Here is a 12,422-nt window from a genome sequence, read left to right as displayed (position 1 = left end):
AAAAAGAAATTCCACCTAAACATTAGGAAGAATTTCCCAGCAGTAAGAGCTGTTTGATCTTGGAATATGCTGCCTGAGAGTGTGATGGAGCTTTCTCTGGAGGTGTTTAAATAGAGGTTGGATGGCCATCTGTCAGTGCTTTGATTGTGTATTCCTGCATGGCAGAGGGTTGGGCTTGATGTCCCTTGGGTCCCTTCCAATGCATTGATTCTGTGATAAGAGATCGCTTTCTCCAGGGCCATTCTCAGACTCTGGAACTCTCTTTGCTTCCTGTAGTTCTTCTGTTGGCAAAGCCCCTTTTTGATTATTATTATTATTATTCAGACAGGCCTTTGGCCCAACAGCATCATTATTGTTGGAGGGAGCTTTTGATTGGCTGGGCAGTGTTGTTTCACTTTATTGATGTGTTTTGAATCTGTTTTTAATGTTCTCATAGCATTTGCTTTTGATCTAATTTGATCTGTTAGCCACCTTGAGTGCAATGGGAGGAGGCAGAAAGCCAGGATATAAATTTAATAAACCAAATTAACAACCAAATAAAGATCTGTGTATGGTCATTACTGACAGAGTGCTAAGAAAATATCCTTCGGAGAATATTCTCCTTTTAATTCATGGAATCAGGAAACTTCATCCGGAAGGGCAGAAAAATATCAAGGTTATAAGCTTATGAAAAAACATGCATTAGGTGCATATATGCTTCACCATTTACAGCCACAGAGCATTATAGTCGGACAAGAGGTAATAAATCTGTGCCTAACTGTACAAAATCTATTATTCTTTAAAGAAACCAAATCATGAATGGGAGAATATCAGTTTCACTTAGATTCACAGTTAAGCATAAGTAATGTTATGGAAGGATTATTAATTCTGATAGATTTGCACACTAAGTCTAGGATGAAAAAGAGTGAATGGGAATAATAGAAAAGAGGCATACTGGGCACTTTTCGTCTATCAGGGAATGGAATTGTCTACCCTTTTGCTTTAGCCAACACACAAGATTTTGGCCAGTATGTATAGCTAAGCATACATTCAGTCCTCTGTATCCACAGATCCAAACATCCATGGTTTGAAAACATTTTTAAATAAAGCAACCCTTGATTCTGCTATTTTATAGAAGGGACACTATTTTACAATGCCTCTGTATACAATGGGACATAAATATTCATATATTTTGGTATCCACAAGAGGATCTGGAAACAAATTCCAGCAACACCAAGGGCCTATTGTACTTAACTAAGTAGTCCAGCAACACCCCTCCCCAAAATCAGGTGGAAATATAACTAACTCATGTGTGTTTTTATCACCAGCAAAATGGACCTCTTTCTTCTCATGCAGCTGATGTCTGGTATTGGAGGGAGACTAACAATCATGGCAAGTGTCACAATTGTGACAAAGTAGTACTTGCAAATATGAGACAGTAACCTAGATTTACTTAACTGTAACTGTTCTGTATTCATGATCCCTACTTAGTCATGATTGTGGCATGGGATTTATCATTTAAAGCCTTTCATTTTAAATACAGTTGTGGGACTTGTAAGTCATGGCCAAGAATTCACCATAGTTAATCACTCATGTTTCGAGTCGTATGAGGAAATGAGTCAAGGAGCCGAATTGCTGTCAATTTTATCAGAAGAATAATTTTGAATAGTCATGCGCCTAATTTCAGAGACAGTGGAGGGCTGAATGTACAAGAATTTTGACTGCAACACCTTTGTAAGTATACAAGCATCATATTTCAGAACATGGATAGAGGTGGATGGAGCCTACGTTGGGCACCGAACAAAAGTAAGCAACTTCTATGGCAGTGGTTCTCAAGCTGTGTGTTCCTGGATGTTTTGGCCTTTATTTCCCATAAATGCTAACAGCTGGTAAACTGGCTGGGATTTTCGGGAGTTGTAGGCCAAAACACCTGGGGACCCACACGTTGACAACCACTGTTCTATGGGGAAGAGGCCAGATTAGTCCCACGAAAGCTCCCCTGGTTTGTTCTTCCTGTAGCCTGTGGGAAAACCGTAATTCTCCTTTAAAACAAGATGAATGGGCAGCATGTACCTTGTTTACAAAGAGAATGGGCAGGGGCGTAGATGCTTCCAAGAAACATGAATCAATTCCCAGGGCTGCTGTAGAAATTACTGAACAGAAGTAACAACAACTGCTAACAAGGGATTTTCTGTAGGCATTACGTAACACAGAGCACTCAAAGCAAGATTTTTTCCCCCCGTGGATAGATCATGTCATACAAAAAGGGACCTGGCTATCAATAAAGAATTAAAACATTTATTGGGCATAAATATATTACATATACACTACAGATACAGTTACATACATAGCATAATATTTGGGAAAAACTATACATTAAAATCGATATGGCAGTTTTAATAGAATGCATATGAAATAGTTAAAATTTACAATACAAGAAAATTTATGATTATTTCTCTCAAAGTTGAAAAGCTTGGAATGTATGTCCTATAAGTGAGGTAAAACAAACAAGCAAACGAAAAAACACAACCTTTTATTTCATTTTATTTCAATTTAAAGAATTGTGCAAGGAAAACGTTCAGAAACATTCAGTTTAGGGCACTTTTCCATCATAACAGTGAATACTGATTTACTGTTGCTGACAAAACAGGATTAGAAAACTACAACATTTCAAGTTCATAAAGGATGAAGGCAGATAATATAAAAATGTTTCTTTTCCTTTTAAATAGTTTCTTAAAATATTTCCCTACTTTTTTATTTTTACAATTTCTTTATAGTCTACGCACGATTGAGGGCAGGGGAAGGGAAGGCTGGTCATACAGAGCTGATCTTGATCAGGTTACGAAAGACATACAGGGAAATACAACAAAACCAGCAAAACGTTTGGATCTGCCGCTTATGGAACTAGAAACAGGAATGGTTTGAAATTGTAACACTTGCGTTTTATGGCTGTGATAGAAGTTAATTCCAGGGAACAGCTACATCAAAAATGGCAGTGTGTGCAAGATGACTATTGATGTCATATTGAGATATTTTTATCTAATCACAGTGGTGGTAAGTGCATCAGGGAACATTTGGTTCTGAAACTGCAAAGAAAAAAAATACTCGATTTTTGAAAACACAATAAAATAATTTTGAAAAACCTTCTTGAGAAGAAAGTGTTACAGACTTTACTCTTCATCTCAAATGAAACTACTGCATATATTTAAATCAGGAGTGGGAAACACCTGGCTCTCCAGATGCTGTTGAATTGTAAGGCCCGTCATCTCTTACCATTGGTAATATAAGATAGAGCTGATAGGAACTGCAGTCCAACAATCTGGATGATCACAGGTTGCTTTTCTCTAGTTTAACCATTCAGACCCATGGATTCATTCAAAGGGAACAACATGTTCTCTTCCAAACCTGAAGGAAGGGATACTAAATGCTATGGACCTTCCTCTCTGCCAGCAGAGAAGAAGTGATAACCACAGAGAAGGAGGTTCAGCAACAGGGAAGAAGGCCTTCTGCTGGAGAATGGCACACCCTCTTCTCCCAATATGGCTGCTCTACTGGCATTGCTCTGCCAACAATGACATCAACATTTGCGAATCAGCATGCCTCCTGGTGACCCACCATTTTGACCCTAGAATCTCTCGTTATCCAAAAGTTCCCAAACTTAATATTTTTCCATTCTAGAAAAAACAGGAATGGGTATATGCTATTCTCACCACCCAACTTCAAGAGTCATGGTTTAGGACATGTGGGCATCTGCAACAGAGCCTCCACCCATGCTATGGTAACATTGCATTGCCATCATCACACTTTAGTCTCATTGAAATAAATGGGAAAGGCAAGTCACACTTAACCTAATTACTATTAACTTATATACTCATGTATAAAACTAGAAATTTTACTCAGAGCATCAACCCAGAGGTTGGTGTGAGTACTGTACCCTGGCCAAAAAGAAAGGAAAAAAAGGAATTGCCCCCTTCTCTGAGTAGAGTAGCAATAGGCAAAAGCTATTTTCATCCTGGGAGAGTCTGACAGAAGCACTGAACCCTTCTTTGCCATGATGCCATTTCTGACATTTTAAAATGCCTGGATAGGAAATGGCAATGGTGGCTAGGGGTGGCTGATCCAGAGGCAGCATTGATGTTTCCTCTGTCTGTGAAATGATCCTCAACTAATTCACAAAATGAAAGGCAAAATTTTCCCCTTCACATTAAGTCTAATCGAATCTGACTCTGAGGGTTGGTGCTCATCTCCATTTCTAAGCTGAAGATCTGTAGACACCTCCTAGGTCATGTGGCTGGCATGACTGTATGGAGCGTTGTTACCTTCCTGCCTGAGTGGTAAGTATTGATCTCACATTTGCATGTTTTTGAACTGCTAGGTTGGCAGAAGCTGGGGCTAACGGTGGGAGCTCACCTTGCTGTGCAGATTAGAACAACTGACCTTTCCAATTTTGGTCCTAAAATGTGTTCTCAACTTATATATCAGGTCAATTTATACATGAGTATATACAGTATTTTCCATAGGATCAAAACATCAGTAAACATAGACTAAATCCACCCTGACATGCCTACATCTAAATTTTTATAATAAAAAATGGTTAAGTAGCAGTTTTCATCAGGAAAGGATCTCTATAAATTGGGATGCTTTTGCAGTGATCAGCTTTCAAAACATATTGGTCTGGATCGCAAGAGAGTCAGTTGTACCCAAACACTCATCAATGAGATTTAAGTACAACAAACTCGGCTATTTTTGGATGAATGTTCCCCCACCAAAATAACCTTTATGAAACTTTAATGTTCTGGATCATCAATGTTTCATCAATATGACACCACTAGCAACATTTGACAGGCCATGACCGGCCATAGTGAAAGGGAGGAGGAAAGAGGTGCATATTTATAATCTAAGGATGATTAGTAACAATACAGAAACTTTGTACTAGTTTGCTACATCTAGAGAGGCACACAGAATAGTTCACCCATCTTAGAATATTCTTCCAAGAGATGATAATGATTTTTTTTGGCTACATGTAAACTTGTTGGTCAAGAGCACAAGTTGACAAGCTCTACTGACAGACAAAACCCATAGACTGAATGGGCATAACCCAGGATAATGCTTGGCAAATGATGCCAATGTTGGGTGGTTTGTTTCTTCTTCTTCTTTTAAAAAAAGAGCATTTATTTTTTGGCAGTTAATACATTTAGACTCTCCCATTTTTAAACATACAAGAAAACTGTAAGAAGATTAATAATTCTAGGAATGCAGCTGGGGATAAAAACATTTTACCTAAATTACACTTGTATAAAACGGAACCAAACAGAAATATAACATGCTACAAGAGAAGGGGGGAAAATTTAGTACATAAGTACACTTTTTATTTTTTATCCTTTTTGTTTTTACAATAAATAAAATTGCACTGTAATTGGCATTTAAAGTACAGTATGCAGTATATAGTATAAATAAACCTAAAACAAAAAATAATGTTGGTTGCCCCATTACTTTGGTTATGGGAATATATGGTAGCATACAGGACACTGTATCATAGCAAACACAGAGGACAGAAGAGCTATGATGCAAAGAAAACCCATACAAGAAGGAAATAAAGAAAAAAATAAATGCAAAAATATACAAAATGTTTATTTTTGTGTTTTTTTAAAAAAGCAGGGATATACCAAGTGTGGAGCGCAATTTTACCAGAACCTCTCCATTGTGGGCACGGCTCTGTTAGCAGGTGCACAATGGTAGTTTCTCTGTGTATCTAGACTCTGTGGAAATTAAGGTGGAGCTGCAGAGGGATCTGGTTTACTGCAACAGTGCGAGCAAACAGGAAGTTCCTGGTGTCCTACCCTATGTCTGTTGCACTCTTTGCACCTCCTGCTCATCAATATCCCTGAGGCACTTGAACATTGTTGACATTATAAATAATAAAAGTTTTTTAAAAATCCCAAGGATTTTAATGGACTGCACTAACAAGTATGTTTAGGCCACAGATGTAAAAAAAATGAACTCAATATTCTTATGGGAAAACAGTACAGTACGACCCTGGTATCCATAGGGAATATGTCCCAAGACACCCCTGTGGATACTTGAAATCATGGATAATAATGAATTCTATAATTTGATTATAGTTGAGGTGGAACCACACCATAAAAGAGCATTGGAGAACCTAGAGAGGCCCGGGAAAGAATACATTTCTGGAGTGTGTGTAAGTGAAACTATGCATATAAAATCTGTGGATATAGGGGTCATACTGTAATTGGATTTGGTAATTGATCATATAAGCTGTTGATAAGAGTGCCAGCTTCAGGCTGGAGCCAATGACAGAGCGCACACATGGTTGAGCTTCACACCTCTTCATCTGTAATGTCTACTACAAGAGGACACATAAAGTGAGGTCCTATCTCCAGTATTATAAGTAGCAGGCTCTCAACATGAGTAAGACTAGAAAGCCTATCATGGACTGATGCCACGCCACATGTAATGGTATGTGTGGCAGGACAGGTGAAGAAGAATAAATGCTGAACTTGGAAAGTTCATTTCTTAGACTGTGGCTCTCCGAATTCATGGTAGACAAGTTGACTAACAGACTCTGTGAGTTATACTCCAAAATAACAACTCCCCCCAACTTCTGGAGAAGATACAAGCTGTGGCCCTATTGTCAGTAGCAGCCACATGTCCTCTGCAACATCCAGTTCTGCCTCAACTGAACTCCTCCTGGTTTTCCTAAGGCTGAAATATAAATGCACTTCTTTCTTCCCCTTAAGTGGCTGACTGAAAGATTACTTATGTCAAAAAAAGGTAATAATTAATATAAATAGCAAAGGCAGCAAGCTTTCACCAGTTCTAAACATATAAATCAAGATGAATATAACAAATCTAGTGATTGGATTAAAAGTAAGTTTATATACAAAGGCAAACAAACAAGTTAAAAGCAGCTTTTTAAAAAAAGAACAGCTGGACATGGGAGTAACTATTGCACAATGCCCTCTTAAAATTATGACTATAAAATAAAGAAAATGGTAGAAACTGTAATGTTTTATCATTTCTAAAGCTATCTAGTTATCAGATTTGCTATACAGGCAGTTCATACTGTGCAAACAGTTGGGGTAGAGAAAATAATATATATATTTTAAAAAGTCTTCAGCTTGCAGAATAAAATTATTTGGATTGTAATGTGCTAAATATATAGTTGAATATGTAGCGGAATTTAACATTATTTATCATGGAGAATAACAAACAGGGGAGAGTTGGGGAGGGAAAAAACATATAGCCTGGAATTGTGTATCAGCGACTTAGTTTCAGCATCTTAAGTAATGTGCTAATAACACTACGCTGTAGTCACACTATATTCCACTTTAATTGTCATGGCAACATACTATAGATTTGCAGTTTAGAGACAGGCATTTAGAATGCTTAGTGAGAGAGTTTGAGTGACTCGTCAGACTACAAACTTAGAATTTCACAGAATATTAGTGGAATATAGTGTTATAACAGTATAGTATGTTAATGACCTAAGTAATCTCTTGACTCGGGGACTTGTTTCCCTCAATTCTGAAGGAAATATAATTCACTCATCTCCACTTGCCAGCAGAATGGTCCTCCTTCTCTCCATGAAGGGGAGAGGGGAGAGTAGGATCATGACAATAGTAGTGTCATAATTACAATTAACTAGTGATAGTGAATACAAAATGATTACTTAGATCAATAGTTCTCAACCTGTGGGTCCCCAGGTGTTTTGGCCTACAACTCCCAGAAATCCCAGCCAGTTTACCAGCTGTTAGGATCTCTGGGAGTTGAAGGCCAAAAACATCCGGGGACCCCAGGTTGAGAACCACTGACTTAGATGTACTCATCTGTAATGGTTCCATATTCACCATGCTGTATGGTGGTTATATGATGCACACATAAGCAAAGTGAGAGGGTAAACAAGGTTGAGGGGAAACTTCAACAGAGATCATAATGTGCATTAGTGTGTTTTAATGTAAACCACACTGCATGGCAAAAACAATCAAGGGACAGGTGCTAGGGCAATCTGCACATGTAGAATGAGACGAGGGGAGGTGAAAAATAAATCCAGAATCCCCCAGTGAAGCCATGGATCCTGCAGATCCTGGAGCTGGTTCAAGGCCAGCATTTGCAGTGTATATAATTCAGGTCTCAAATGAGTTCCAGGGCTTTCAAACACCAAAACAGTTTCCTCCACTGCTGGTTTTGCATTGAGTTAAATGTCCGGTGTAGATGTGCCTTTAGTCATGGTTGTGACACTAGTAACCACAATCACAACTCCTTCCCCCAAGTATACTTTATTGCGTACTGACTGCATAGAAAGCAGGAGAGCCATTCTTCCAGAGACCAGAGTCTGTATTAGAGATCTTTCCACCAAGCCAGGAGAAGTTATTTAGTTCAATATAAGTAACTAAGTAGCTGATACAGGATTCCATCCAAACCATCCTACATAATGTTTATAATTATTGTCCATCCTACACCTTGTATTGCGAACATCACATTCTAGCTGCAACAAAATTACATACTGGTGGATAACACTTGCAGATGCAGAAGATCCAAAAGCATATTCTAAAAGTAACAATTGTGCAATTTAAAAACTGCAAAGATTTTAGCAACAACAACAAAAAAATACAAAGGCAAACTGATTACATTTCTGAATTGGGAGAGGAATCAATCAATACTAAACGGATTTAAAATTTTTAAAAGAAAAAAAAAGCAAAAAGCAATATCAAAGGCAATATATTTTCTTTTGGTATCTGGCTTGGATAGCTCTGGCCACTTTCTAGTCTTGAATTTTCAAAATGGTGCACCTGAACATTGATATTTATTTTGCTAAATAGGACTATCCCTTTCCAACCCCAACCCCATAATAATCAGGTAAAATGTATAAAATGTACAGGAAAATGCCACTGGAAAAAAGGAAATTAAAAAGGAATATCTGAATAAAACTCATGGATTATAATGCGTAGCATTAGTTAAAAATGATATCTCAAACGCTTGCGTTGGGACTCTTTACTTCATAAACAAATACTGTAGTATAAAGGCAAATAATATGGAGACAGTTGCAAAGCCAAGAACAAGGAGGGCTGCAAACTGTTCATCAGAAGGCATCATACTTTTCGTCTTAGGGTCATCTATCCTTCCCATTTCTCCTGTAAGCATGAGCTCGCTTCGCTGGAGCATAAAGGCAACAGATGGGCTGAAAGGTCCGTTAAGTTCTTGTGAGGTATCCAAGCACCGGCGGCAAACACACACACGGAATCTATAGTCTGTGTTGGTTTGAAGGCCTGAGATTTGAAATGTTGTCTCCTCTCCTTTGTATACCTTTTGGGAACAAGAACAAAAAAGAAAAGGTTTTTTTCATACTTAAGTCTGAACAAACACTAGGGCTGATGTCTTGATGTCTGCACCTTTCAACATCTTCCTTTCAACATCTTCCAGCTCGTCCCCTGTTTGGGTATCAGCCAGCACGTCGGCGACTTAAATCTAGAAATAGTTTTCTAAGATCTACAGAGACACTCGCCGGAACACCTCAGCAAGCGAGAGTCCAAAAGTGGCAGGCTCAAACCCAGAACCTCAACCAATGGCTGATACCAAATGAGAGACTCCCCCTTGGGCACACAGAGGACTGGACGACTTGGAAGGTGCTGAACAGACTGTGCTCTGGCACCATGAGATGCAGAGCCAACCTTCAGAAATGGGGCTACAAAGTGGAATCCTCGACATGCGAATGTGGAGAGGAGCAAACCACTGACCACCTGCTGCAATGCAACCTGAGCCCTGCCACATGCACAATGGAGGACCTTCTTGCAGCAACACCAGAAGCACTCCAAGTGGACAGATACTGGTCAAAGGACATTTAATCAACTACCAAACTAACAATTTTTGTATTTTGTCTGTGTTTTTTTTTTTTTTGCTTTGTTCTGTTAGAAATGTAATATAACCAACTGGTTGCACTGACACGATAAATAAAATAACATCTTCCTTCCCGAAGAAAGGACAGAAAACTTTGTCCTAGAGCAGTGGTTCTCAGTCTTCCCAATGCTACATCTCCTTAATACAGTTCCTCATGTTGTGGTAACCCTCCAACCATAACATTATTTTTTATTGCTACTTCATAACTGTAATTTTGTTATTGTTATGAGTTGTACTTTTATTCACTGGACCAAATTTGGCACAAATACCTGATATGCCCAAATTTGAATACTGGTGGGGTTGGGTTAGGGTTGGGGTATTCATTTTGTCACTTGGGACTTGTAGTTCCAGAATTTATAGTTAACCTACAATCGAAGAGCATTCAGAACTCCACCAACAATGGAATTGAACCAAACTTGACACACAGAAGTCCCATGATGAACAGAAAATGATGGAAGGGCATTGGCCTTGAGTTTTGGAGTTGTAATTCACCTTCATCCAGAGATCACTGATGATTCAAACAATGATGGATCTGCATCGAACTTGGCACAGATACTCAATATGCCCAAATGTGAACACTGGTGGACTTTGGGAAAAATAGACCTTGACATTTGGAAGTTGTAGTTTCTGGGATTTATAGTTCACGTACAATCAAAGAGCATTCTGAACCCCATCAACAATAGAATTGGACCACGCAGAACCCCCATGACCAACAGAAAATATTGTGTTTTCTGATGGTCTTTGATGAACCCTCTTGCACCCCCTCACAAATTCCCAGGGGTCCTGACCCCAAGGTTGAGAAACGTTGTTCTAGAGGGAGTCTACAGACCACTATGACCCTCTCTACCAAGACAATTTACTTCTCAGACATTTACCTTACCCCAATCTGCCAACAATCAGAACTGTCCCATCAATTTGGACTTTTGAAGTAACAGTGGTAATGTATAGCTCTCTATATCAAAGGTGACAAGACATTTGTTATAATCATTGAATAATTCCATCTTTGCAGTCAATGAACAGTTCAAAAGCTGACTCAGTCATTTTCAGCCAGATGGAAGAGTGATTGTCCTTCAGTGATGCTGATTAAACATGGGCAGAACTGGGAACAAATTCTCTTGACCTGTTCATGTGCCGTGACACAATGAGAGCCAGTCATAAGTTAGATGACACTGTATTACCAGTGAGGACTTTGAAGCAAAAAGGTTAGATGGATTTCTCCCATCCCCAATTCTTGTAGAATTTATAGACAGAAATAAAACTACTCCCTTCTTGCAATTAAATAATTGGCAATTTGAATGCACAATCCTCAGCAAATTGCCATAATTCTAAATGGGAAATAGATGTGCATGGAGACCACACAATACATGCTTCAAAGTTGAAAACCAGACATTATTCATGTTTAATCTAAGATTGCAATAGAGGAATTCTCTCTTATTCAAAGAATAGCAAGTAAGCAAGGGTGGCTTCTTGAGAACACATGACAACCAGAAAAACAATGCAGAAAGTTTCTCTTGGGTGCATTTAACCATCTTATCATGTCACTGCTACCATTGTTGTTGTTGACTAACAGAGATCTCACCAATTTGGAGTAATAAAATACAGGAAAGTTATGAGTCATGAACATGAGTCACTAAATAGGAGAAAATATAAATCTGCATAATGCCTGGCATGGGGAGTTCAATTTCTGATAGTAGAGAAAATGTCAAAAGGGAGTTAGCAACAACTTTTGCAGACTAACAACTTTCAACAAAGTAGGTAACAAAGAAGTCAATATTTCTAGCATGAAAGGCTGAAGTGTGTCATGGGTTGCTTAAGCCCTTGAGTCTCAGCACATTCTTTTTGATGTGGTTATCTATCAACCATTTGATAGCTCCCTGTTTCAATACTATTACTTTACTCCATAGAACATGCAAAAAACGTTGCAGTGTTGACTGTTCTTGTTCAGCCAGTCAACCTGGATAGCTTTCTCCATGTTGCAGTCAGTCCTCTGTAGTCATTGAAGTTAGAGCAGGCATGGGCAAACTTCAACCCTCCAGGTGTTTTGGACTTCAACTCCCACAATTCCTAACAGCCTACTGGCTGTTAGGAATTGTGGGAGTTGAAGTCCAAAACACCTGGAGGGTTGAAGTTTACCCATGCCTGGGTTAGGGGTGCAGTATCTCAATACAAGTGGAAAAAAATGTGATTTAAAAAACCCACTATTTTTTTTAACCCGGGAGACCACATCTCCAGGAATCTCTAGGTCATTCAGTACAACTCTAGGTTCAGTTTCTGCACTGGAGGACCTTCCAGACAGGCCCTATATCCCAGGATCTGATCCCAGGTTTTCTGTTTATCCCAGTTTATCTGGCAGTCTAGACCCATATAATTCTGTTTAAAGCAGAAAACCTGGGATCAGTTCCTGGGATATAGGGCCTGTTTGGAAGGTCCCCAAGAGATTCCTGGAGAGCTTTTCTCTTTAGGAAGTTCTAGGTCCTCCAGTGTATATGCTCAACTTTCACTTGAAGTGCTTACTGAGATCAGACCTG

The 12,422-nt window shown here is 38.9% G+C and overlaps 1 protein-coding gene across 2 annotated transcripts in view; it reads right to left on the bottom strand.

Moving 5' to 3' along the window:
• Positions 1-2,263: 2,263 nt before the first annotated feature.
• Positions 2,264-12,422, bottom strand: part of FNDC3B (fibronectin type III domain containing 3B) — a 332,684-nt gene continuing 322,525 nt past the window's right edge. For both annotated transcript variants that reach the window (XM_067466047.1, XM_060767521.2), the window contains one exon: positions 2,264-9,303. In XM_067466047.1, coding sequence (XP_067322148.1) covers positions 8,992-9,303 — 312 coding nt within the window. In that variant the 3' untranslated portion in view covers positions 2,264-8,991. The remainder of the gene's footprint in view (positions 9,304-12,422) is intronic.

The sequence above is a fragment of the Anolis sagrei genome, chromosome 3 (genome assembly GCF_037176765.1).
Source record: "Anolis sagrei isolate rAnoSag1 chromosome 3, rAnoSag1.mat, whole genome shotgun sequence".
In the NCBI taxonomy this organism is placed as follows: domain Eukaryota; kingdom Metazoa; phylum Chordata; class Lepidosauria; order Squamata; family Dactyloidae; genus Anolis; species Anolis sagrei.
This window is presented reverse-complemented; position numbering and strand designations above follow the sequence as displayed.